The 19,686-nt window shown below is 36.1% G+C and overlaps 1 protein-coding gene across 1 annotated transcript in view; it reads left to right on the top strand.

Annotated features, from left to right (window-relative positions):
• The window catches only part of LOC129742682 (E3 ubiquitin-protein ligase Ubr3-like), a 103,822-nt gene that overhangs the window by 49,901 nt on the left and 34,235 nt on the right, over positions 1-19,686 (top strand). Inside the window, exon 2 of the mRNA XM_055734623.1 lies at positions 1,136-2,270. Coding sequence (XP_055590598.1) covers positions 1,889-2,270 — 382 coding nt within the window. The 5' untranslated portion in view covers positions 1,136-1,888. The remainder of the gene's footprint in view (positions 1-1,135; positions 2,271-19,686) is intronic.

The raw sequence follows: 19,686 nt of genomic DNA on the forward strand, positions 1-19,686 counted from the left end.
GAGAATAAGAAATAAAAATGAGAAATGAGAACTAAAAATCAAAATGAGAAATGCGAATGTGGAATGAGAAAAGAAAATGAGAATGAGAAATGGGAATGAAAAATGAGAATGTGAAATGAGGATGAGAAATGAAAATGAGAAATGAGAATGAGAATGGGAAATGAGAAATTAGAATGAGAAATGAGAATTATGTTTTCAAAATGAGAATCGCTTACAAAAAACGAATCTAAAATAGTTTTTCTAGGATGAGTAAGTCATTAGGGATTTCTCCATTGATTTTTTTGCATGCCTTGGTAAGTGCACAGTTATTATTCCCAAGAGCGAGTGCACCCTTACTGTGGTTTTGTCATCCTATTATGGCAACACAGCGCAGCTGCTTCTTAACGATTGCTGAATAAAGTGTGTGCACTATAAACCAACGTAACTATAGCTTCAGCCCCTACTGCTGGCAACAGTCCAGTTGTTGTTGTCATCCGACCTTGCATTAGGTTCAGCTTCACGTGGGTATTGTATGTCAGTTGGGGTTCTTTTTTTAATAAAAAGTAGGTAACACATACTTGCAAGAATTATCCAAATTTTACAATCGCTATTCAAATATCGAAAATCTAGAAAATTAAGTTTTCGACTAGATAATAATAAACAGCATGAAAAATTTTGGTGCCAAGTGACAACCTTAAGCACCGTTGGTTATTCTTGGTCAAGCCAATTTGATAAAAGTAGCCCAACAATGTATACTGAGAGGTAGTTGAAGATGTTACTAATCCCAAGCCAGCACTCAAATGCAACCATGCACTATAGCTGGCCAATCCATTTTTATTTATCGGAAAACCGATCGCCCGTCGCCAATAGAGAGGTGGTTAAAATTAGAAATGGCATTAGGTGTGACGTGTGCCTGTTCGGTCGTTGTTTTTTTTTCGCAGCACACGCATCTCACATTCGCAGTCAACAGCCGATAGACATTTCGTGTGCGGACAAAATAGAACCTGCTGTTTGGTCAGTCAAAATCGATTGATTGTTTGTTAGCAAATTGGATTGACCGTTTCGCATTTTATTCGTTGAAAAGTAACAAAAAAATACCAACGATGTTTCTGACAGTATGAAACTAATTGCTGGTTTTTGGTTTTTCTAATTACAGGAACAATAACAGTCGTCACTAGGCCATAACCTTCTTCAGACTTCTAGCCCTCAACGCCTCCAGAGGGGAAGCTACGATGAGTGAGTGTGCAAAATTCTGCCATGTTGGTGGTGGACACCTTCATGGGCAATAACCGCAGCTGGCAAGGCAGATTCGTTGGCGATGAAATTCGATCCTGGCCGGCGACGTTGCTCTAGATTGTCGTCGTCCCACCATCGACATCGTCAGTAGAGAAATAACAGTGTGGTGGTCACACACCTCAGTGAAATCATACAGAAGGGCCCTTATTCCATCATTAGGTGGTTGGAGTTGTCGAAGGAAAAAAAAGTGCACACGTTTCTGCAAGTGTGACACAATAAATGCTATTCGAGCTTCTCCAGCGCAAAAGTGAAGAAGAGGCGACAATTGCCGTTTGCTGGAAAATAAAATTCAAACCCGGAGGAGACAGCCCGGTGTCAGTTTAGTTATAATTTTGCACAATTTTGTCCGGGCGGCCTTTGCTAGGCCTGTTCCGATTGAGGTGCTCAAGGAAATCAATTCAAGCACCTCTTGAATCGTCATCTAAAGTTATTAAGTATTGTTTTGCTTTGAATTCCTAGCCTGTTGTTAGTGTGATATTTCGATGGAAAAGGAATCAAATTTCTGTAAGAGTGATTGTGAAATTGTATTTAAGTAAGCAAAAATCTAATCAAGTGTTTCAAGTGAAAATTGTTGGAGAATCGTGTTTCAAAAATTCCTGCCAAAAGAAGAAAAATGGAATCAAAATATCCACCTGGTGGATCTTCCTCGTCGTCCAGGGGGGATGCCAGGCCAGGCAGTAGTGGAATATTTCGGCGGGTCTCTATAAACGCAACGGACGATGAGGGAGACCATCAGTCCCCGGCTCATCAACGGGGATCATCCGGCACATCCGGCGGCAGCACAACCTCGCTGTCCCGGCTTAAGGATAAAGGAAAAAAGCTAGCCTCGGCACAGGTCCAAAGGGAGTTGGCCGTGCTAGGCGAATCGGAAAGTTTGAACCTGCTGCTGGACGAATATCTAAACCCGATGCTAAGGATTACCTGTACTACGAGCATCGAGTGGTGCAAGTGGCTGATTGCCGGCGGTCGCTCCCCGGCCGAATTCGCCTCTATTGGTAAGTTGGGATCAAATACTTTTAATTTTAAGTTAAGAAAAGCCTTGTTTTGATAGCTCTTGAGAGACAAAAGTTCCAAAACCCCTCGAATGTTTTTAAGTGGCTAGTCACAAATTAGTCATTAGTCAAATGCTTCAAAATTAACCGCGCTGAGTGCTACCTTATAAGAAAAAAATCAGTACAGAAACTAATTACTGAGAAAGACTCGAACAAAAATCCATCGTGATGTGTAGGAAAAACGCAAAAACTCCCAACAACAGTTCCTAAACCGCAAGAAGAAAAATAAGCTCAAAGAAAACTCCAAAGCTGGCAACCGTTCCACGGTCGGAAATCTTTCGTTTCTTTTCCTACACTACCGTGTGGTTGACTGCCATGCCACATGGGTAACTAAACCCGAAAGCAGCCAGCTCAACCAGGCTGACTGGCTGCGCGAAGCTTGAAGTCAGTCATGGGGAGTTCCGTCTGTTGAACCCGGGCCTCGGAGGTGAGTGATCCGACGGCTAGTAGTGCTCACTTGAAAACGGCAGCAGCGGCCTGAAAATTGCCAGGGTAAAAAAACACCTTCAAGCCAAGTTGAGTCGTGGAGATCGTGGCTGCGAGGAATTGTTCACTTGCTACTTCCAGCTTTAAGCTCTTTGGCTTGAACATCAACACAACCGAAAGCTGTGTGGAGGCCTGGTTTGCAAATCGATCGCTCTGTGGCGAATCGAGCCACTCTGCTGCTGCTCCTCAGTTAAATCGTTTGTTGGAATTTGTACCGGTTTGATTGGTTTCGGAAAAGGGTGATTGGAATCGTCGGTGTCGCTGTCGCATTATTGATAAGGGAGATATCTTACAACAAGCGGTGCTGATTTGACGATGGGAATCGTGCCATTGATCTTTTGATCCATCTTGAGAGGAGGTTGAAGCTTAACATTCCTTTAGATCATTTGAAGGAAGGAAATTTTTTCTTAGGATATTCCTGGGGGAGGAAGACTGAAATTCGCTGTATCGTTTTCTGTATCGTTTTTTTACTGTTCGGCAAAAAGCCAACAATTGTTGAAAAGATTTGTAATCGTAAACTTTAAACTATATAAAAATTTTGTTCGATCAATGGGAACTACCCTAAATCTAAATCTGTTCTTTAAGCTATTTTTAAGAACGACCATTAATCAAACAATTTTTATTTATCAGCTTCAAAAACTTTAACGAAATTTGAGCAACTCAATACGCCTGATCTGCAGAATTCGTCAGAGCAAAAGAAAAACCTAATTAAATCATTGTTTCATGCAAAACAAGTGCTTTTCAGCATCAAAAAAGTTTTATTGAAATTCACTAAATATGAAAGTAAGATTTTGAACCTTCGCACTGGTCAGTAGATTGATGAGAGAAATTTGACGTTTGAAAGATTTTTTTCTTTTTTTATTCAGTCTTCCTCCCCCAGGGATATTCGTAAAAGAAGTCATCGCAAGCAATACAATTAAAATTGCTGCTTATGAAAAGTTTTACCACGAAAAAAAATCAATTCTTACTTACTATTTATTGTTTCCTTAAGAAACTGTATAGATAGTTTTCTCGATTAGTTAAGACGTAGAATCTGGTCTGTTAATATTTTTAACATCGATAAATCCGAATCATAATATATAGAAAACTTACTCTACGACCTGAATAATCTTCTTCTACGATGAACGAACTGAAGCCTGCCTACATAGCAGAACCGAAAACAAAAATCGATTCCTAACCTGACACACTTCCTAGACCCGAAATGCTCATAAAATTCTGCGTTCCCAAAAGGAAAAACATCGAAAAACATCGGTCCTCAACAATCGATACTATGGTTCGGCTCCTTTGACTCTGGAACCAAACTGGGTTGGTTCGGTTTGCTCAGCTCCAGCCGGGTGCAAATTTTAAACACAGCATGAAATTCGTACCCATAAAAGAGCGACACGCGACCGACCGGTTGGGTTTGTGAGCCAAGGAAACATTGCTTGGCTTAAAGTAAAAATTTTCGGAGAATGTGAGAGGCCTGGAATAAGACAAGCTAAAATTTATGTTAAACAGAAATGTTTTTCGGTAAAAGTATAGTTTCCAGGCTTTGTTACTTTCCGTTTCCGGATTATACACTATTTTCAAATGTGTAACCCGTTGTTTGCTATCAGCGCAGCTGGTTGCCAGCAGCGAGTGTCTCTAGTTTTCTGGGGTTTTGTCGATTTATTGCTGTTGTTGTGGCTCTCTGTGCAAATGTTTTTATTTTCTTCTTTTCGAGCCGCCGTCGAATGGAGCTCACCATGACGTCATTTGTTGAGTTCGATGGTCCTTCTCCTTCTTCCCACTTACTTAAATACAGACGTGCATATGGTGATTCCATCACGGTTGACTGGAGCTGGAACTATTTCTATGGTAAATAATAATAATGATGGAAGGCAAAAATAGCAATACACTTGCGTGTACTTAACCTGCCGGGAGCTATGAAGCATTTTTTTGTTTGCTGTAGAGCGCTCTTTTAATATTTCTGGTTTTATCTTCCAAATTCTTTATTTCACCTGCGATTCTGGATTCAATGGTCTTCTCATATTCATAATATGTGCTTGGGATGGTTTTCGGAATGTGTACACGGACAATTTTATCTTTCTTGTAATGTTTCAAACGTTAAAAAAATATACTTACAAATCCAAAGCACATCAAGGATCTTTTTACGCGAGTTCATACATACCGTGTAAAAAATAAGTGAAAACCCTTTAAAAAAATCGTACTTATTCCAAAACTCAGAAACTTGAGGCAATTAGACATGGTACCTGAAACCTAAGACTTCGGACATATTGGGAAATGAGACATGAAACCTAATAAATGAAACCTTACATCTTAGGCCTAACACTTGAGACCTTAGACATGAGATCTGAGACCTAAAAACTAAGACATGAGATCTCAGATCTGATCCTGGGAACTTAGACATGAGACCTGAGTGAGATCTGAGAACAGAGACATGTGACTTCTGACTTGAGACATAACACATTAGACATGAGACGCCCCTCTAGGAGGGAGACATGAGCTTTTAGATATAAGATATTTTTTTACATTTAAAATTTGTGTTTAAAACTCGGGCCTGTCTGTTTGTTTTCCTTGTTGGGATCCTCTACCAGATGTTAGATCTTTTGTGGGCCTGTTTTATACCTGATGATACAATTATTCTTTGATATTTCTATCAATTTGTGAATTAAAATCACTTGAAAATATTGTAATTCAGCAAAAATAAAAATAAAACGTTTGCTGAAAAATATGAATTGAGGCCCTCAGAGCCAAAGACGGTTTGAGAAAAAGCACTCTAAAGTTTTGTTAGAGCCGTTTTCATAATTTTTTTTTGGAAAAATAACACGTGCGTAGTAAGAAATGAAATATGCGAAAAGTGAAGTGAGTCGCGAGACGTGAGACATTGTAAATAAAACTTGAGTAATGAGTCGTAAGATTCATGTCTCATGTATAAGGACTCAGCACGAGTATGCGCTGTACACGAATATTCTACAAAACGCATGACCAACATATTTTTTGCTAAGTATTAGTGATTCTCGTTTTGAGGCTTTTTTTTTAATATTTTAAAACTTTTTTGGTATTGAAATTGAAAGCTTTAAAACATATAATAAGCTTAAATCTGATCAAAAGAACTTCTGATAAAAAAAACTGAAATCAGATGTTTGTTTTGTAACGTTTTATACTCATGGGACTCAGGTCATACCTTATCATACCTCATGCCTTAGATCTCATGGCTCAAATCTCAAATCTCAGGTCTCAAGTTCTATTCTTATGTCACATGTCTCACGTCTTATCTCTAACGTCTCAGGTCTCAAATCTCATGTCTCATATTTCAGGTCTCGCCTTCCAAGCCTCTTTCTATTGTGTTTCTCATAGAAAAGGAATACGTATTTGAACATTTTCTCGCATATAGATACTGTGTTAATTTCGAAAACCGTGCTAATTGCCAAAAGCCAAAAACAAGGTTAGGTTAGATCCATCCAAAACAAGGTATCAACTTCGTGGAAATTTTGGAAATGCTATTATTGAAGAGAAGTGTTCGCTTTTAGAGGCATTCTTTCCGTATATAAGATCGTTGATTTGGTACAATCTCTGTAGACGTTATGGAGTTAAGATTTGCAGCTTTCTCAGATGGTGAGTCACATTGAGCACGTGATATCACATTGTTCTTCTCCAGAAAATCCGGGCGATATTTGTCAATTAAAAATTTGTGACTGGAAATCTCCCAGGTGCTTGCTGAATAGTCCGTTTCGCTGTCACTTTCGACATTTTTCGATTTACTATTATTTTGCGCACGATTTGAGCGCCGGATTTTTTTTACAGGTGGACATTTTTTTAAACTTGTGGACACGAAGTTCCACCTTATTTCCTTTTCTCCTTCTGGATTTCGCTTGATTAAATTCCTCACATTCTTTACCTGCATAGAATTAATTATCTTCGTTTTTATTCAAATTTAAGCTTACCGCTAGATCTTCAAGGTCTCCTCGAACGATGTACCACGTGAATTCTCAGAAAAGATTCTATTATGTATCTACTAGCTGACCCTGTAAACTTCGTTTTACCCGTTAATTAATAAATCGTTGGATAAAGTTTACAGTTCTTTAACTCCTTCGTGCTCGTGAATCAGTTTTCATGAAAATCGTCTTCAACTTGTTCGAGTTTTGTCCCGTTTCTAGTTGATTTTGTATAGGAGCCCCCCTTTCTTAAAAAGTGATAATCTCGAAACTATTATACAAACCATCTCTGGCCCGAAAAACCCTCAGATACCAAATTTAACTTTATTACGACCGACCATTCATACGTGATGGTGTTACAAAGAAAATGCCTCCATTTTTATAAACTAGATTATGTTATTCTTTCATAAATCGGCAAAAGACAGAAATGAGCACTAAGAACGAATTTCTCTTTAAGAAAGGATGATTGTAAAACATGGAATGTCACAAAAATTATATGGATTTTTATTAATTTGGCTAAGAGTTCAGCACCGGTTTCACTTGCTGTCAGACAGGAAAAAAACGTATTTGAGCTGAAATAGTTAGAAAGGCCGAGGTATGAGTGTATTTTTACACTGCAACTTCTGCAGCTTCGCATAAGAGCTTCTTATGAAAACTGAAAGAAATTCATAAGACTCTTATGAAAAACAATTTTGGGCTCAAAAAAGTGGTCATTATGAAATGTATATCTAATAAGATTTCCTCTGAGTGAAATAGCTTATTGACAACCTAAAAATGGGAGTTCCAGGGATTTTTCACTAACGTGCTCAGAAACCATCAATTTTTATTATACATTTAAAAGTTAATCACAAAAGAAAGTTGTAGTGAATTTGGCTTAAAATTAAATTTGCCTTAAAATTAAATGTTGCTTTTTTTCGAGGGATTCACTTATATGGGAGCTCCCTTCCTTATTCTAATGAGGGTAGAACTCTCAAGCTATCTTATGCACTTTCCTAAGTCTCAAGAACTCGCGAAAGATTTTTGAGAAGTATGAGAGAAAGCTATTGATATCTTTTTAAAAGTAAAATAATTTAGAAAGACAATCATTTTTTACGGTTATCGAACCTTATGTCAATTATAAAAAAAATATATATGTGGACAACCAGGGTGGATAAAAATCAATGATTTTTTTGAAAAAATCAAAAAAATCGGATTTATTTGATTTAAATCGGATTTTTTTGATTTAAATCAGATTTTTTTGATTTAAATAGAAGTTCTTTTTCAATAGACTGCTTTTTAAAGAGAAAAAATATACCATCCAAAGTTTTTTCGAGCATAAAATGCAGCTGAGATATTTAACTCAGTAGAATAAAGGCTGTATATGTGTAACATTTAGGAATCATGATTTTATACATTCATCAAAGGCAGAAAAAGCTTAGCTTTCCAAACGAAATTCACATCGATTCAACATTGTATACATCCAACGAAACAAAACGCCTAGTTCTGATTAGCGAGTTGACGATCATTTGAAAAATTATGTCAAATTCCTTCGTACACTCGGAAAATTGTGTGAAACCTATTTGAATTTCACGTAGGAAACAGAAATCGCGTAGCAAACAGAATTCTCTTAGTTTTCGTATGTGTTGTAGGTAAATTCAATTTGAAGGCCGAAGGGTATGTGAAAAATACGTAGATCAAATGTGAATAGGGATTCGCATTGCTATATGGATTATATAGATATCATATGAATATCATGTTTTAAACTTTATTAATAGGTGATTTTACTCGGAATATCAACCAGGTCCAAAGGAATTTCATTTTAAATTCACAGACAACATTTTTTATTCACTGAGTTTGAGTAGAAAATTTTATTTAAATCATGGATTTGAATCAAGCCTTTCTGACTAGTGATTTAAATCATGATTTAAATCGTGATTTAAATCAGTTTGATTTAAATCAAATCCACCCTGTGGACAACTCCACCAATAAAGTTCAAATCTCATCTATGTTCACCTACTTTTCGCAAGCAAAGTGAAATCTACTGTAATCTAATGTAAAATATTCTGATTCTTCCTATAAAACCTTGCCGTATTCAATCAACCATTGGAAGTTATTCGAAAAATTATGTTTTATTATGAAATACTCTCAATAGTTCGTCGGAATGTCAACAACAAGCGCGCGAACGATCGTTGAACCCAGCTCAGTCCGCTCAGTACCTGTTTCTCGTTCTCCATCTTCCGTCTCGCTTCCTCCTCCCCGTTCGCTTGCCATGGTCGTCTCGTTTCGTTATTTACGATCCCTCGGCAAGACTCGGCCACGGTCGTCGACGCGGTTGTTCAGCCAGCCAGTAGCTTAGGCTCACGGTCGTCGTCGTTGGAACTCGACGAAACGTCAACAAAGTCTAACAACACGACTCACAATCGGGAACCGGGACGACGGCGAGGTAAAGCTGAAACTTCGCCAAGTTCCGCATGTTTTCTGATTCCTAGGTTAGCTAGGCTAACAGCGTTGTTGGTGTGTGGTGTGTTTCTTTTGAGGTGTTCGAATCTTTGCTGGGCGAACGAGTTTCATGTGAAGGAAATAGTCAGGTGGTCGGATTTGTTTGCTGCTCTCGTTCGTTCGAGTTGTTTTAGTTCCAGATCCATAGCTGGAACTGAATGACAATTGTTTGCTCAAAGCTGTAGGAGTTTTTTTTTTCTTATGTTTTTGTTTGGAAGGATTATCTACCTGTATCCATTGGTTGACATATTTCGTGGTTCAGAGGTTTCTTTATTTATGGGTGAAATTGAAAAAGACAACTTTCAAACTTTGGAGAATGTTCGACTGAAATCACAGGTGTTTGTCGGTTTCACTATAACTTCGTGATCCCTCTTCTAATGATACAAGGTGTATAACAGAGAAGAATAATGCATCGAAACTCCTTTGAGTTATGCTTGTTTGTATTCATTTGTTAATTGATTTGCCTTGTTCTTACAGAAATGAAAAAGGTTCACTAAAAATTTTATCAATTTTTTCATTCAAAAAAGAAATTGTTGCTTTTTTTTCAAGTACAGATTAAAGACTTCAAGATCCTATGCATAATCTTTTGCACACTTTTGTTCAATGAGATCTAATCCTTTTTCCTGTAGAGAAAAGTCTTTTGTGACCAGTTGGGGATCTATTGTGCCAGTTGCCCTGTAACTATATGATACCAGACTCACCTGCACTGCACTGGAGTGACAGTTGATCAAACATTTCGTTTAATTCTGGTTGATATCGAAGATAAACGATCTGACATTCCTGTAGGGGAGATAAGGGCATCATGGCCACCTTAAGGAGGACGCTTATTTAACCATAGAAAACAGCTGACGGATTTTACGCCAAATCGACACGAAGTTGGCATGACCCTATCAGAATTCCATGAAACTTTGTGGGCATACAGATCTTACCTATAGGAATGCAACTTGGCATACTTAGATTTCTCAAAAAATATCCAGACTAACATTTGAAAAGGGCCAAACTTTTCAGGCACACATTTTAAAAACATTTTTAGCTCGAAAATTACAATTCCTACACAAATCTGGTTCATGAGAAAGTTTTTGAAAAATGTTTGGAAATTGGAAAAAAAATTGTTTTTTTTTATAATCCTACCATGAGAAAAATGCTCAATTTCCCAAAAAGGCCATCTTTGAATTTGATGAAAATTTTTTCTAAGCCGGGTAATAATAAGGCCGTCCATAAATTGCAACTTCTGCATATTTAAGGCCAAGAGAAAAAAAGAATTCTAATAAAAACCTTTTCATGATTTTTTGAAAATCATGTAAATTCGCATTACATTATCGCAATTATTGTAGATGTGAGTAGACACTAGCCACACTGTTTATCTACTACTAGCCGTCTAAGAAAAATATTTTTGTCAAATTCTTAGATGGCATTTTTTTCGGAAGTTGAAATTTAGTTTTTCAAATGCATTTTTCTCAGAGTAGGATTTTAAAATATTTTTTGTCAATATTTTTCCCTAAAAATTCAATCATCTTTCTGAAACTCTCCCGTAGACCACATTTGTGTAGGAATTGTAATTTCATAGCTAAAAATTTTCATAAAAAATTGGCCAGAATAGTATGGCCCTTTGTTAGTCTAGATCAAGGGTGAGCAACCTTTTGAACCAACGGGCCATTTAAAATTTGAAATCTTGTTGGCGGGCCGCACTTAAAATATTTTTTTCTGTGATAATTATCAGGGCTTCACATAATTATTTATCACCAGAAATTTTTGGCGAAAACAAATATGAAAAAGGAAAAATAAAACGAATTCACGTTTTCAAAAACAATAATTCAACACGGCTTTTAAAAAACCCGATATTGAAAAGGAACCTCACTAAATCTTTGTCATTTTAAAATTCTCTCCATTTTTTAATAGTACTTCTTGGCGACCATTCGTTTTTACAACATTCTTGTTTATACAGATGATTCTATTCGTCAGCACGTCAACATATTTTTGAAGAAATCACAGTCTTCTTAGCGCTGGACGTTGAATTGCTGTTTGACTTTCTTTTCCACAATTCCACTATTTGGCTTTTTTTCACAATTAAAACTTCCTAGATTTTTCTTATGTCTTTATTAGAGAGACTTTCATCCTAAAACCTAGATTTTTTCCTTCAAACGTTAAAAACCCGTTTTTTAGAAAGGTTGTCAATGTCACAGAAAAATGTTCATTTTTACATATTTTTAATCAACTATCTTCAAAACTACATTCTGGATTTCAGAATTTTTATCCACATTTTGTATCATTTTTAATCTAATATTCAATATTGGATTTCTAAAGCTATATTTTGACTCTGGTAATGTGGATTGCGAATTATAAGTGAAATAACTCGAGTCAATTATTCGGTGTTTGTGATAAATTATCTATCAAATTTCTGAAAAAGCTTCACAGATAATCATCAAAGATATTTTTGGTGGAATCACATAATTTCAGATATCTATTGTTTTTATCAAGAACTAATAATTTTTGTGGATAACTTTGATGCCGGCTGTTTTATGTTGATAAACAATCTAAAATCGTTCACCCAGACTTTTTTTTATTTAACTCTATTATTTAACTTACGTAATTTTCGTCAATGTTCAGGAATAAAAAATATATCTCAAGTTTTTGGTTTAATTTTTTGCCAGTGTTTGAATGCTAACAGAACAAGCCTTTTTCCCGAATTGGATAGAATACTTTAAATAAAGTTATCTGTTGAGCATATTTTTTATCATTCAACGTTATTTTTGCTCGAATTAAAATAATGACTTCACTAAACAGGCCTTCAAAATTCCCTTGATAATGTGTATGTTCTGATTTTTGGCTATTCTTCCGACTCTTTTTAACGGATTTTGCTCTGAAAGTGGTAGGAGTTAAATAATAAGGAAAAAAGTATGCTAAATAAAAAAAACCCTCCAATATTACGTTATGCCAATAAACAATATTGCATTTAAGCCATGAACAGAACATAATAAACGCTAAAAATGCCAGAAAAAAGTTAACAATCTGAAATTTTGTAGAAAAAAGTTAAGGCATGAAAATTTGAAAAAAGCTTCACGGGCCGCACAAAAGGGTCTCGTGGGCCACATGCGGGTTGCTCACACCTGGTCTAGATCTTTGTTGGAAAAAATAAGTATATCAAGTGCCTTAACTTCGTAAGGACTATACACACTCAAAGTTTAATTCAAGTCTGAGAGGGTCATGCCAGATACTGAGTCGAGTTGGCGCGAAATCTGTCAGCTATGTTATGTGAGTGTTCAGACACTAGAGGAGTCTATTTGGTATCTTTCTGAAACTTCAAAATACAGATAAAAACGTTTAAAAATCCATTTCAAATTTTTTGTCGAAAGCTGATAATCGGCAAATATAGGGGCAAATTGGGAATCTCCCACCACCCCCCCCCCCCCCTGGGGCAGTATGTCCACCATTTATCGGGGCACAATAAGCATTTTTTTGCCGTAGAATCTAGCAGCGAATTAAACTCGATGAAGTCAACTAAATTATAGAGCTACAGCTTGGCAGATTTCATCTGAAAATTTGTAAAAGGAGATGGCGTTTTGTTGAAAAAATAATTCTAACTTCGCCACTATTGCTCATGAATATGTATTTAAGAAAATACGTACTTCCGTAAGAAAATACGATAGATTTCCAAATGTTCTTACAGATTTTTAACTCCTCTAGTTGCTTTTTTAAAACCTGGCCAACTGTAGGACCAAAAAAAAAAAAAGAAAAAAATCTTCTCTGCTTGCCCAATGAGCTTGTTTGTTTAAAAGAACCTGGGTTAAAATATTTTATTATATTATTTGAAACGCTTAGCAAGCAAACAGAACCTGATATTTTTAACTAATTTCCGAAATTTGAGGCACACAAATTATCACACGAGCCAGGATCTTAAATCTAAAGCTTAGTTCTTTTACAATACTAATAGCTCGTTTACTTGTAATCGGACATTCATGGTTTTGACAGCATTTTGTTGCCTGTAAAAAGTACTATTTAACCTATTTTTTTTTTTAAATTTAAAACTGACGCTTTTTTGAGATGTTTACGATGCAAGGGAAAAGGAAAAAAATAAATTTGCACAGTTTCATTCAAAATCCATCATTATCAAATTGATAGCTGACAAAACCGTTGATTATTCAAAGAATAACTTTGTGTGAGTGGTGGAAAAGTATGCAAATACTGTCAAAAATGTCCACAAAGTTCAAATCAAGCATTGAAGTGAAGCATATGATCGACAACTTCGGCTAAGTGTCATCAGGGAAGTCAAGTCTCATACCAGCATTTTTAATTTTCAATAAGCGTAAAACTAGGGCAGATCGCTGAAAGTGTTGCCTGGTAATGAGTCATTCAAACCTAACCTCAAACAAATTTTTTTGCTAATTCCACAGCTCGTAAGACGTATAGCCGGTTCCGAGGCTATGGGACAGCTGATTTCTGATAAACGAAAAAAAAACTTATGAAATATCCTATATTAAAACAAATTCCAGTGTTTGAATCCTATACCATGTCTGCTTGTGGCAAGGTCCCGAGTATATGAAAGTGCTTCTGCTCCTGTGAAAAAACAACAATTTTCGAAACAAAAACTATGGTTTTTGCGGTTTTAAAAAGCCTAAAAGAATAATCTTTTATGTACCCTTCGCAACCTACGATCTAAACTAACCGATTATATTTCAAGTTTAATCTCATAATGGTTTTACCTCGTTATTGTCAGATTTTGCCAGCAGAAATTCCATTAGAAACGCTAAAAAAAATCAAATTTGTTAATTTTGAAACAGCTGTATCCACAAAATTGCCCTCAGTTTTTTTGAAAAGGGAAGTATTGTTCCCAAAAGTAGCAGAAATTGAAGGATGAGGATGCAGCCACCTAAAATACAGATTAGACGAAGTATAAGTTTGAAAAACTGATCAATATTATGACTGAAAAAAGTGTGCGCTTGCTGATGGGAGGTTCCAAGAATAAAGTAGAATTTATTCTTACAAAAAAAAAACTATAAACAATTTTTTCCAAATTTTTTACTGAATTATCATAAGATTACCTTCATTTTCTTCATAGAAAGTATTTCGATCAAACGAAAGGTTTTTGAGATACACGCATTCGTAACTTCCATTAAAATTTCGAAACAATGCATGATTCCGTTTGATTGCTTTATATTCCTTAATTTCAAACTTATACTAATTTATAGCAAAAACATTCAAATTTCTGTTTGTGGGATCAAGTGACTTGAAATATCTACAGATTAACCATTCAAAAATTTTAGAGTGGTCGCCAAATTCGTCATGTCGATTTTTGAAAACCAACCATAACATTTTGTAGATTGCCCTGAATAACTGACCTGTGCAAAATTTGAGCTCTATCGGACTTTATTTCGGGGTGCCTCAAAGCGCTCAAAGTTTTGGTTAAAGTAAACCGGGAAAATCTAAATTTTAATTTTGATGCCAAATTACTTAAAAATTCTTAACACGTCGAAATCTGATGTTATCTCAAAAATTTTTATTGTCGAAAATCTTTAAAATTTCGAAAACTACTAAAGGGGAGACTACAGGAAATTCTTCTTTTAATTGTGTAGCCAAATGACTCAAAAATGCATGAGATCTGATGTTATCTAAAAAAAGGTCAATATTTAGTGGGTTGGCGCGTTTTCGAGATATTTACGATGCAAGAGATAAAGGATTTTTTTTAACTTTCCTTCAAAATCCATTATTATCAAATCAATAGCTGGCGTTGATTATCCATAAAATGTCTGTGGTGGAAAGAGTATGCAAATACTGTCACAAATGCCCAAAAAGTTCGATTCATACATTGTAGTGAAGCACATGATCGGCAACTACTGTGAGGGTTCATCAGCGAAGTCAAGGCTCATAGGAGAATTTTTAATTTTTAATCAGTGAAAAACTAAGTGTATATCGTTGAAATGCCCTGCCAATTTTTCTCCAATTAGCTAAAAGTGTTGTCTCGTTATGACTATTAAAACCTAACCTCATATAACAAATTTTAGCTAGTTCCAGAACTCGTAAGCTGTAAAGCCGGTACCGAGGCAATGAGCAGATTAAAGTATGAGTTTGCTGCTTGTTTTGTAAAAAAAATAGAAAGATTTGCCAAGACTCTGCTCCCGTGGAAAAAACAATCATTTTCAAAACATAAACTTTGGTTTCGCTGTTTTTAAAAGCTTAAAAAAGTACTCTTGTTTGTATATTTTGCATCCTATTATATTTGAGGTTCAATCTCATGATGGTTTTGCTTTGTTTTTGTCGAAGATTTGACGAAGTATAAGTAAAAAAACTGATCAATAACATGACTGAAAAAAGTATTTTGGTCAAACGAATGGTTTTTTAGATACACGCATTCATAACTGTTTCATTTCAAAATAAATTAAGCTTTATTGTAGATTGATGACTCAAAAATACTACCGCTCAAAATCAATCCTTTTTACGTATAATCTTCAGGATACCGGTATTAAAATCGAGTTCGTTTGCCTGTTAATGCTATATGCTGAACCTGTTTTTAACTTTTGAAATTTGTGCAGAATTTTTCAATAACTAGGTACACAGTTTTCAACTATTTTGGTCCCCATTTACTCAGCGAAATATGAATTTTGAATCATCCATTAACAGATGTAGAAAAGTGGTGGTTTGTTGTGAATTTCAGCGCGCCTGCATCTCATACAAATGCTTTGCTATTCAATAGAAACGCAGAATGTAAAGCAATGCTTTGTCGCCTCACCATGTCATCAACTTGAGGGTCAGTCTAAGATATTTTTTCATAAAACGTTAGATATTTGAGAAGATTCACATATTTGTATTGTTGATAAGATTCCTTAGCGTCGAGCACTTACCCTCGCTCAATATTAAAATTCAGATCGAAAATAAACAAAAAAAAACTCCTCAGGAAGAATTTTATGCGTACATTAACGTTGTCCACCGTTTTTTGTTGTTGTTTGTTTTGGTTGCTGGGTCATACGATCACCGACCGGCCGGGTGATTTTTCAGTTGGTCAGTTCGTTTATTATGATTCAGCACTGGTGTCGCTGCGTTGTTTACGCAATGTCAACTGCAGAAAGCACAACAACATCAATAACAAAAAAGAACTGACACCGACACGGCCAAAAAGTTACCACCCAATGTCAATGATCGCGCATCGATTTGATTGTTGATTGTATGAGTGGGTAGAGGGTACATATTTTCATTGGAACCGGTATTTGCTTCACCTGGTGGACTGGAAGTTTCCAGCCCAAGTCCAAGTCCATTATCATCAGTCAGCTCTTTTGGAGCCGCGCACCCCGCCGAAGAAAAACCACGCGGTCATTCTCTTTTGCTGCTGCGAACGCGATTCTCTCCGCGAGGCTCGATTTGATTCCATGTAATGTGTTTGTGTGCTGCTCTCTCGCGATCATCGCGACAATGAGATTGAATCGAAACATTCCTTCTGTTTGGTTCGGTTGATAGATACCTCTTCCAGATTACCAGTTTTCTACTTAAGGTTTCTGCTTGTGGTGGTACTTGGTTCAGCGACTTTTTCGGATGACTCCCTTGTTGTCGGTTGGAGTTAATTTGGGTGTAGCTATCTACCCTTATCGGGACAATCGTCGGCGATGCGATGTTTAGTTTCGATGAACACACGTGAGCCGGGCCCTCAACTTCTCCGCGATTCGTAGATTAAGCTCCACTTCTTCGAGTGGCAACTATCTAGTAATGAGCACAAACACAAGTATACGCGAGAGAACTCTTGTGGGGCTTGTTTTTGCGAGTTCAAGTTCAATGACTTGTTGTTTTTGAAGTTGTGTTTTGTTGTTGTTACTTGCTTGCTGCTTATTTTCGTCCGAGGTTTTTATCTTGGGTAGGTTGGGTTAGGTTGAGTGTATTGAGAGTCAGGCATCTAGGGCAGTAAGAATGGAAATCGAATCGAGGTGCTGAAGATAGCATACATAGTAGGGAACTGGTTCTACCTGATCGGGATTAGGAGGGTTGGTTTTTTTTTCTAGGGAAAGATCAGGCGGATTATATTCGGTAGAAATCTGAAACCTTCTCAGCTTCTCGTTTATTGGCGGGAAAATTCATCTTCAAGCTTTCTCCTTCCCTTTGTCTGATGATTCTCCAAGGTCAATGTTTCTATGCTTTACAGATTAAGACAGTGGCACTGGGGTTTAATTCTCCCTGCTTTATCGTTGAAGGTTTTCGAAATTAGTAGTTTTATATATTTTGGGTTTAAACAGTTCAGGATTTTTTTTAAATTTTTTGTCCATTTGTTTCAAGCACAACGGCGTATAATGAACAGGTGTACCTGAAACTATCTAAAAAAACTGTAACACTGTTAAGAATAACTCAAATTATGAACCTAACATCTAAATTTGAAAAACCAAAGATTACAAAATTAGTTGAATTTGGTGTCTTCGCCGTCTGATATTACCCGGAGCGCGCACATTAAAATCTTCATCAACTCTTCGGAGAAAACTGAAAATTGAATTTTTGGTACCGACCTGAGGAATCACGAAATACACAATCTGTAGTACCAGGCAACTTTCGGTGACCATCGAAAGTGCTTTCACAAAAAAGTCCTACTATAGGCTGCGTTTCTCTGGCTGCAAATGTTGACCGATTTTGCTGTATTTTTTATTTTTAGGCAATTTATTTATTCTAAATTTTTTTATCAGATTACCCATAATTGGTTCTGAATGAAAAAGCCCATACAAAAAGCTATGTTTAACACTAGGTTTACGGGCTTTTTAACTGTGTCTACCTATCTATACGGGAACTCGTCAATTTGACGGGTGGGATAAAGCATCACTATGGAATATTACTACAGTACTAAGTATTTAAAATTAACGATTTCTAATCAAGAATCAACATTCTTGAAGACCACAAGTAATGTTGGCTTTTGCAAAAAAGTTAGAGAATGTTTCTTTTTACCTTTTTTCTGCAGTTGTTCTGAGTATGGGAATTTCGAAGCAAAATATGGCATAAAAACTGAAAGACAATCTTTAACATCTTTTAAATTATAAGTCAAAACGTTTTGGAGTCTTCAACAAAGTAATTGAATGATTAAGGGTCTTGAATATTGAAAATAGAATATCGAAAACTTAAAAACGTTCTTGAGTGATGCCAGAAATTATTATAGGGCATCCATAGAATTTTATTTCAAAATTTGTTTAAATGTGCATATTTTTGTGTATTAGTTATGAGCGGCTAATTTTCCTTCATTTTAACGTACTTTTCAAATTTGAACCGTCATAACACCAAAACATAAGCTCATAGATTATAACAAACACCATATTTGACATTTTCGTAGGTGATGGAAAGAATTAAAGATACATAAGCTATCAAAGAACGAAAGAATGTAAGCCGTACGGCCGTACGGCCGTAAATATCATGAATTTTTCGAAAAAGATACAATCTACGAAAATGTGATTATTTTCAGGTACAAAGATGTACCAAAGCGATTTTATAACATCAGTATTGACCATATTTGAATTCTGGACGTTAAATTTCTTCAAAATCATATTTCACGAAACGATGAAACGTAGCTTAATGGTAAACAAATATTACAAACCCGTCAGAATGACGCACTGCATAAAGCTAGGTATACCACATATGTAAATCCTTTATTAGGAAGCTTTAAAAAAAACTTAATACTAGCGAATGCTTGTCGTAGCTAACGTAGCTTGAGCTTAGCCTGATTGACTACTCTCATCCATCTTGAATCATTGAATTGGAAAAGTAACATTAAGAATGTTACTATGTAAATCAATAATTCATTATTTTAGGTAAACTTTTCGATGTTGTGTTATAGTTATTCAAAAACAAAAAATGCAGTTTAAATTCCATGATCGCTGGCGTGACTCAGTGGAGCGAATTTCACATTGTCAAAGGTTGCTACTCGATGATTGGCCGAGTCCGTCAATTTTGTTCAGAGGCCAAAAGAACGGTGTCCGGGATTTACAACACATTCAAAATGGACAAAGCCGATGATCTCTCTTTAATCATAAATGATGGCGCCGGCCACGTCCTAGTAATTAATGAGGAAAATAAGAGAAAACGAATATTAGAAAATATATTCATTTCATGCTTTAGGACAGAGACTACCTCTGCATTAGACTGCCAGAAATTTGTATGGGATATTCAAAATCTGTGAAATGTTATGCGCTGCAGGCTAAAATTGTTCCTAGTGCTAGTACAAGATCTCATGCCAAATTTGGGCCAGATCGGATAACGGGAAGGGGTCGCTCAATGAGCCTGAAGTTTGTATGGGATTTTGAGACATTTTGTTCGGGAGGAACATGAAAAACCAGTTTTTCATCAATAACTTTGGTTCCCGTCGGCCGATTTCTTTCTAAAATGGTTTTTCTTAAAGCCTAAATTATGAAAAATATTTCATCCGAGGATTGCATTTCGATAAGAGTTGCGATAAAAAAGTTATTAGGTTTCAAAAACGGGCTAAGTTTTTTAAGGATGGTATTCATCACTGTTAATGAGTCGGGGCA

Source organism: Uranotaenia lowii, chromosome 1, assembly GCF_029784155.1.
Source record: "Uranotaenia lowii strain MFRU-FL chromosome 1, ASM2978415v1, whole genome shotgun sequence".
NCBI lineage: Eukaryota > Metazoa > Arthropoda > Insecta > Diptera > Culicidae > Uranotaenia > Uranotaenia lowii.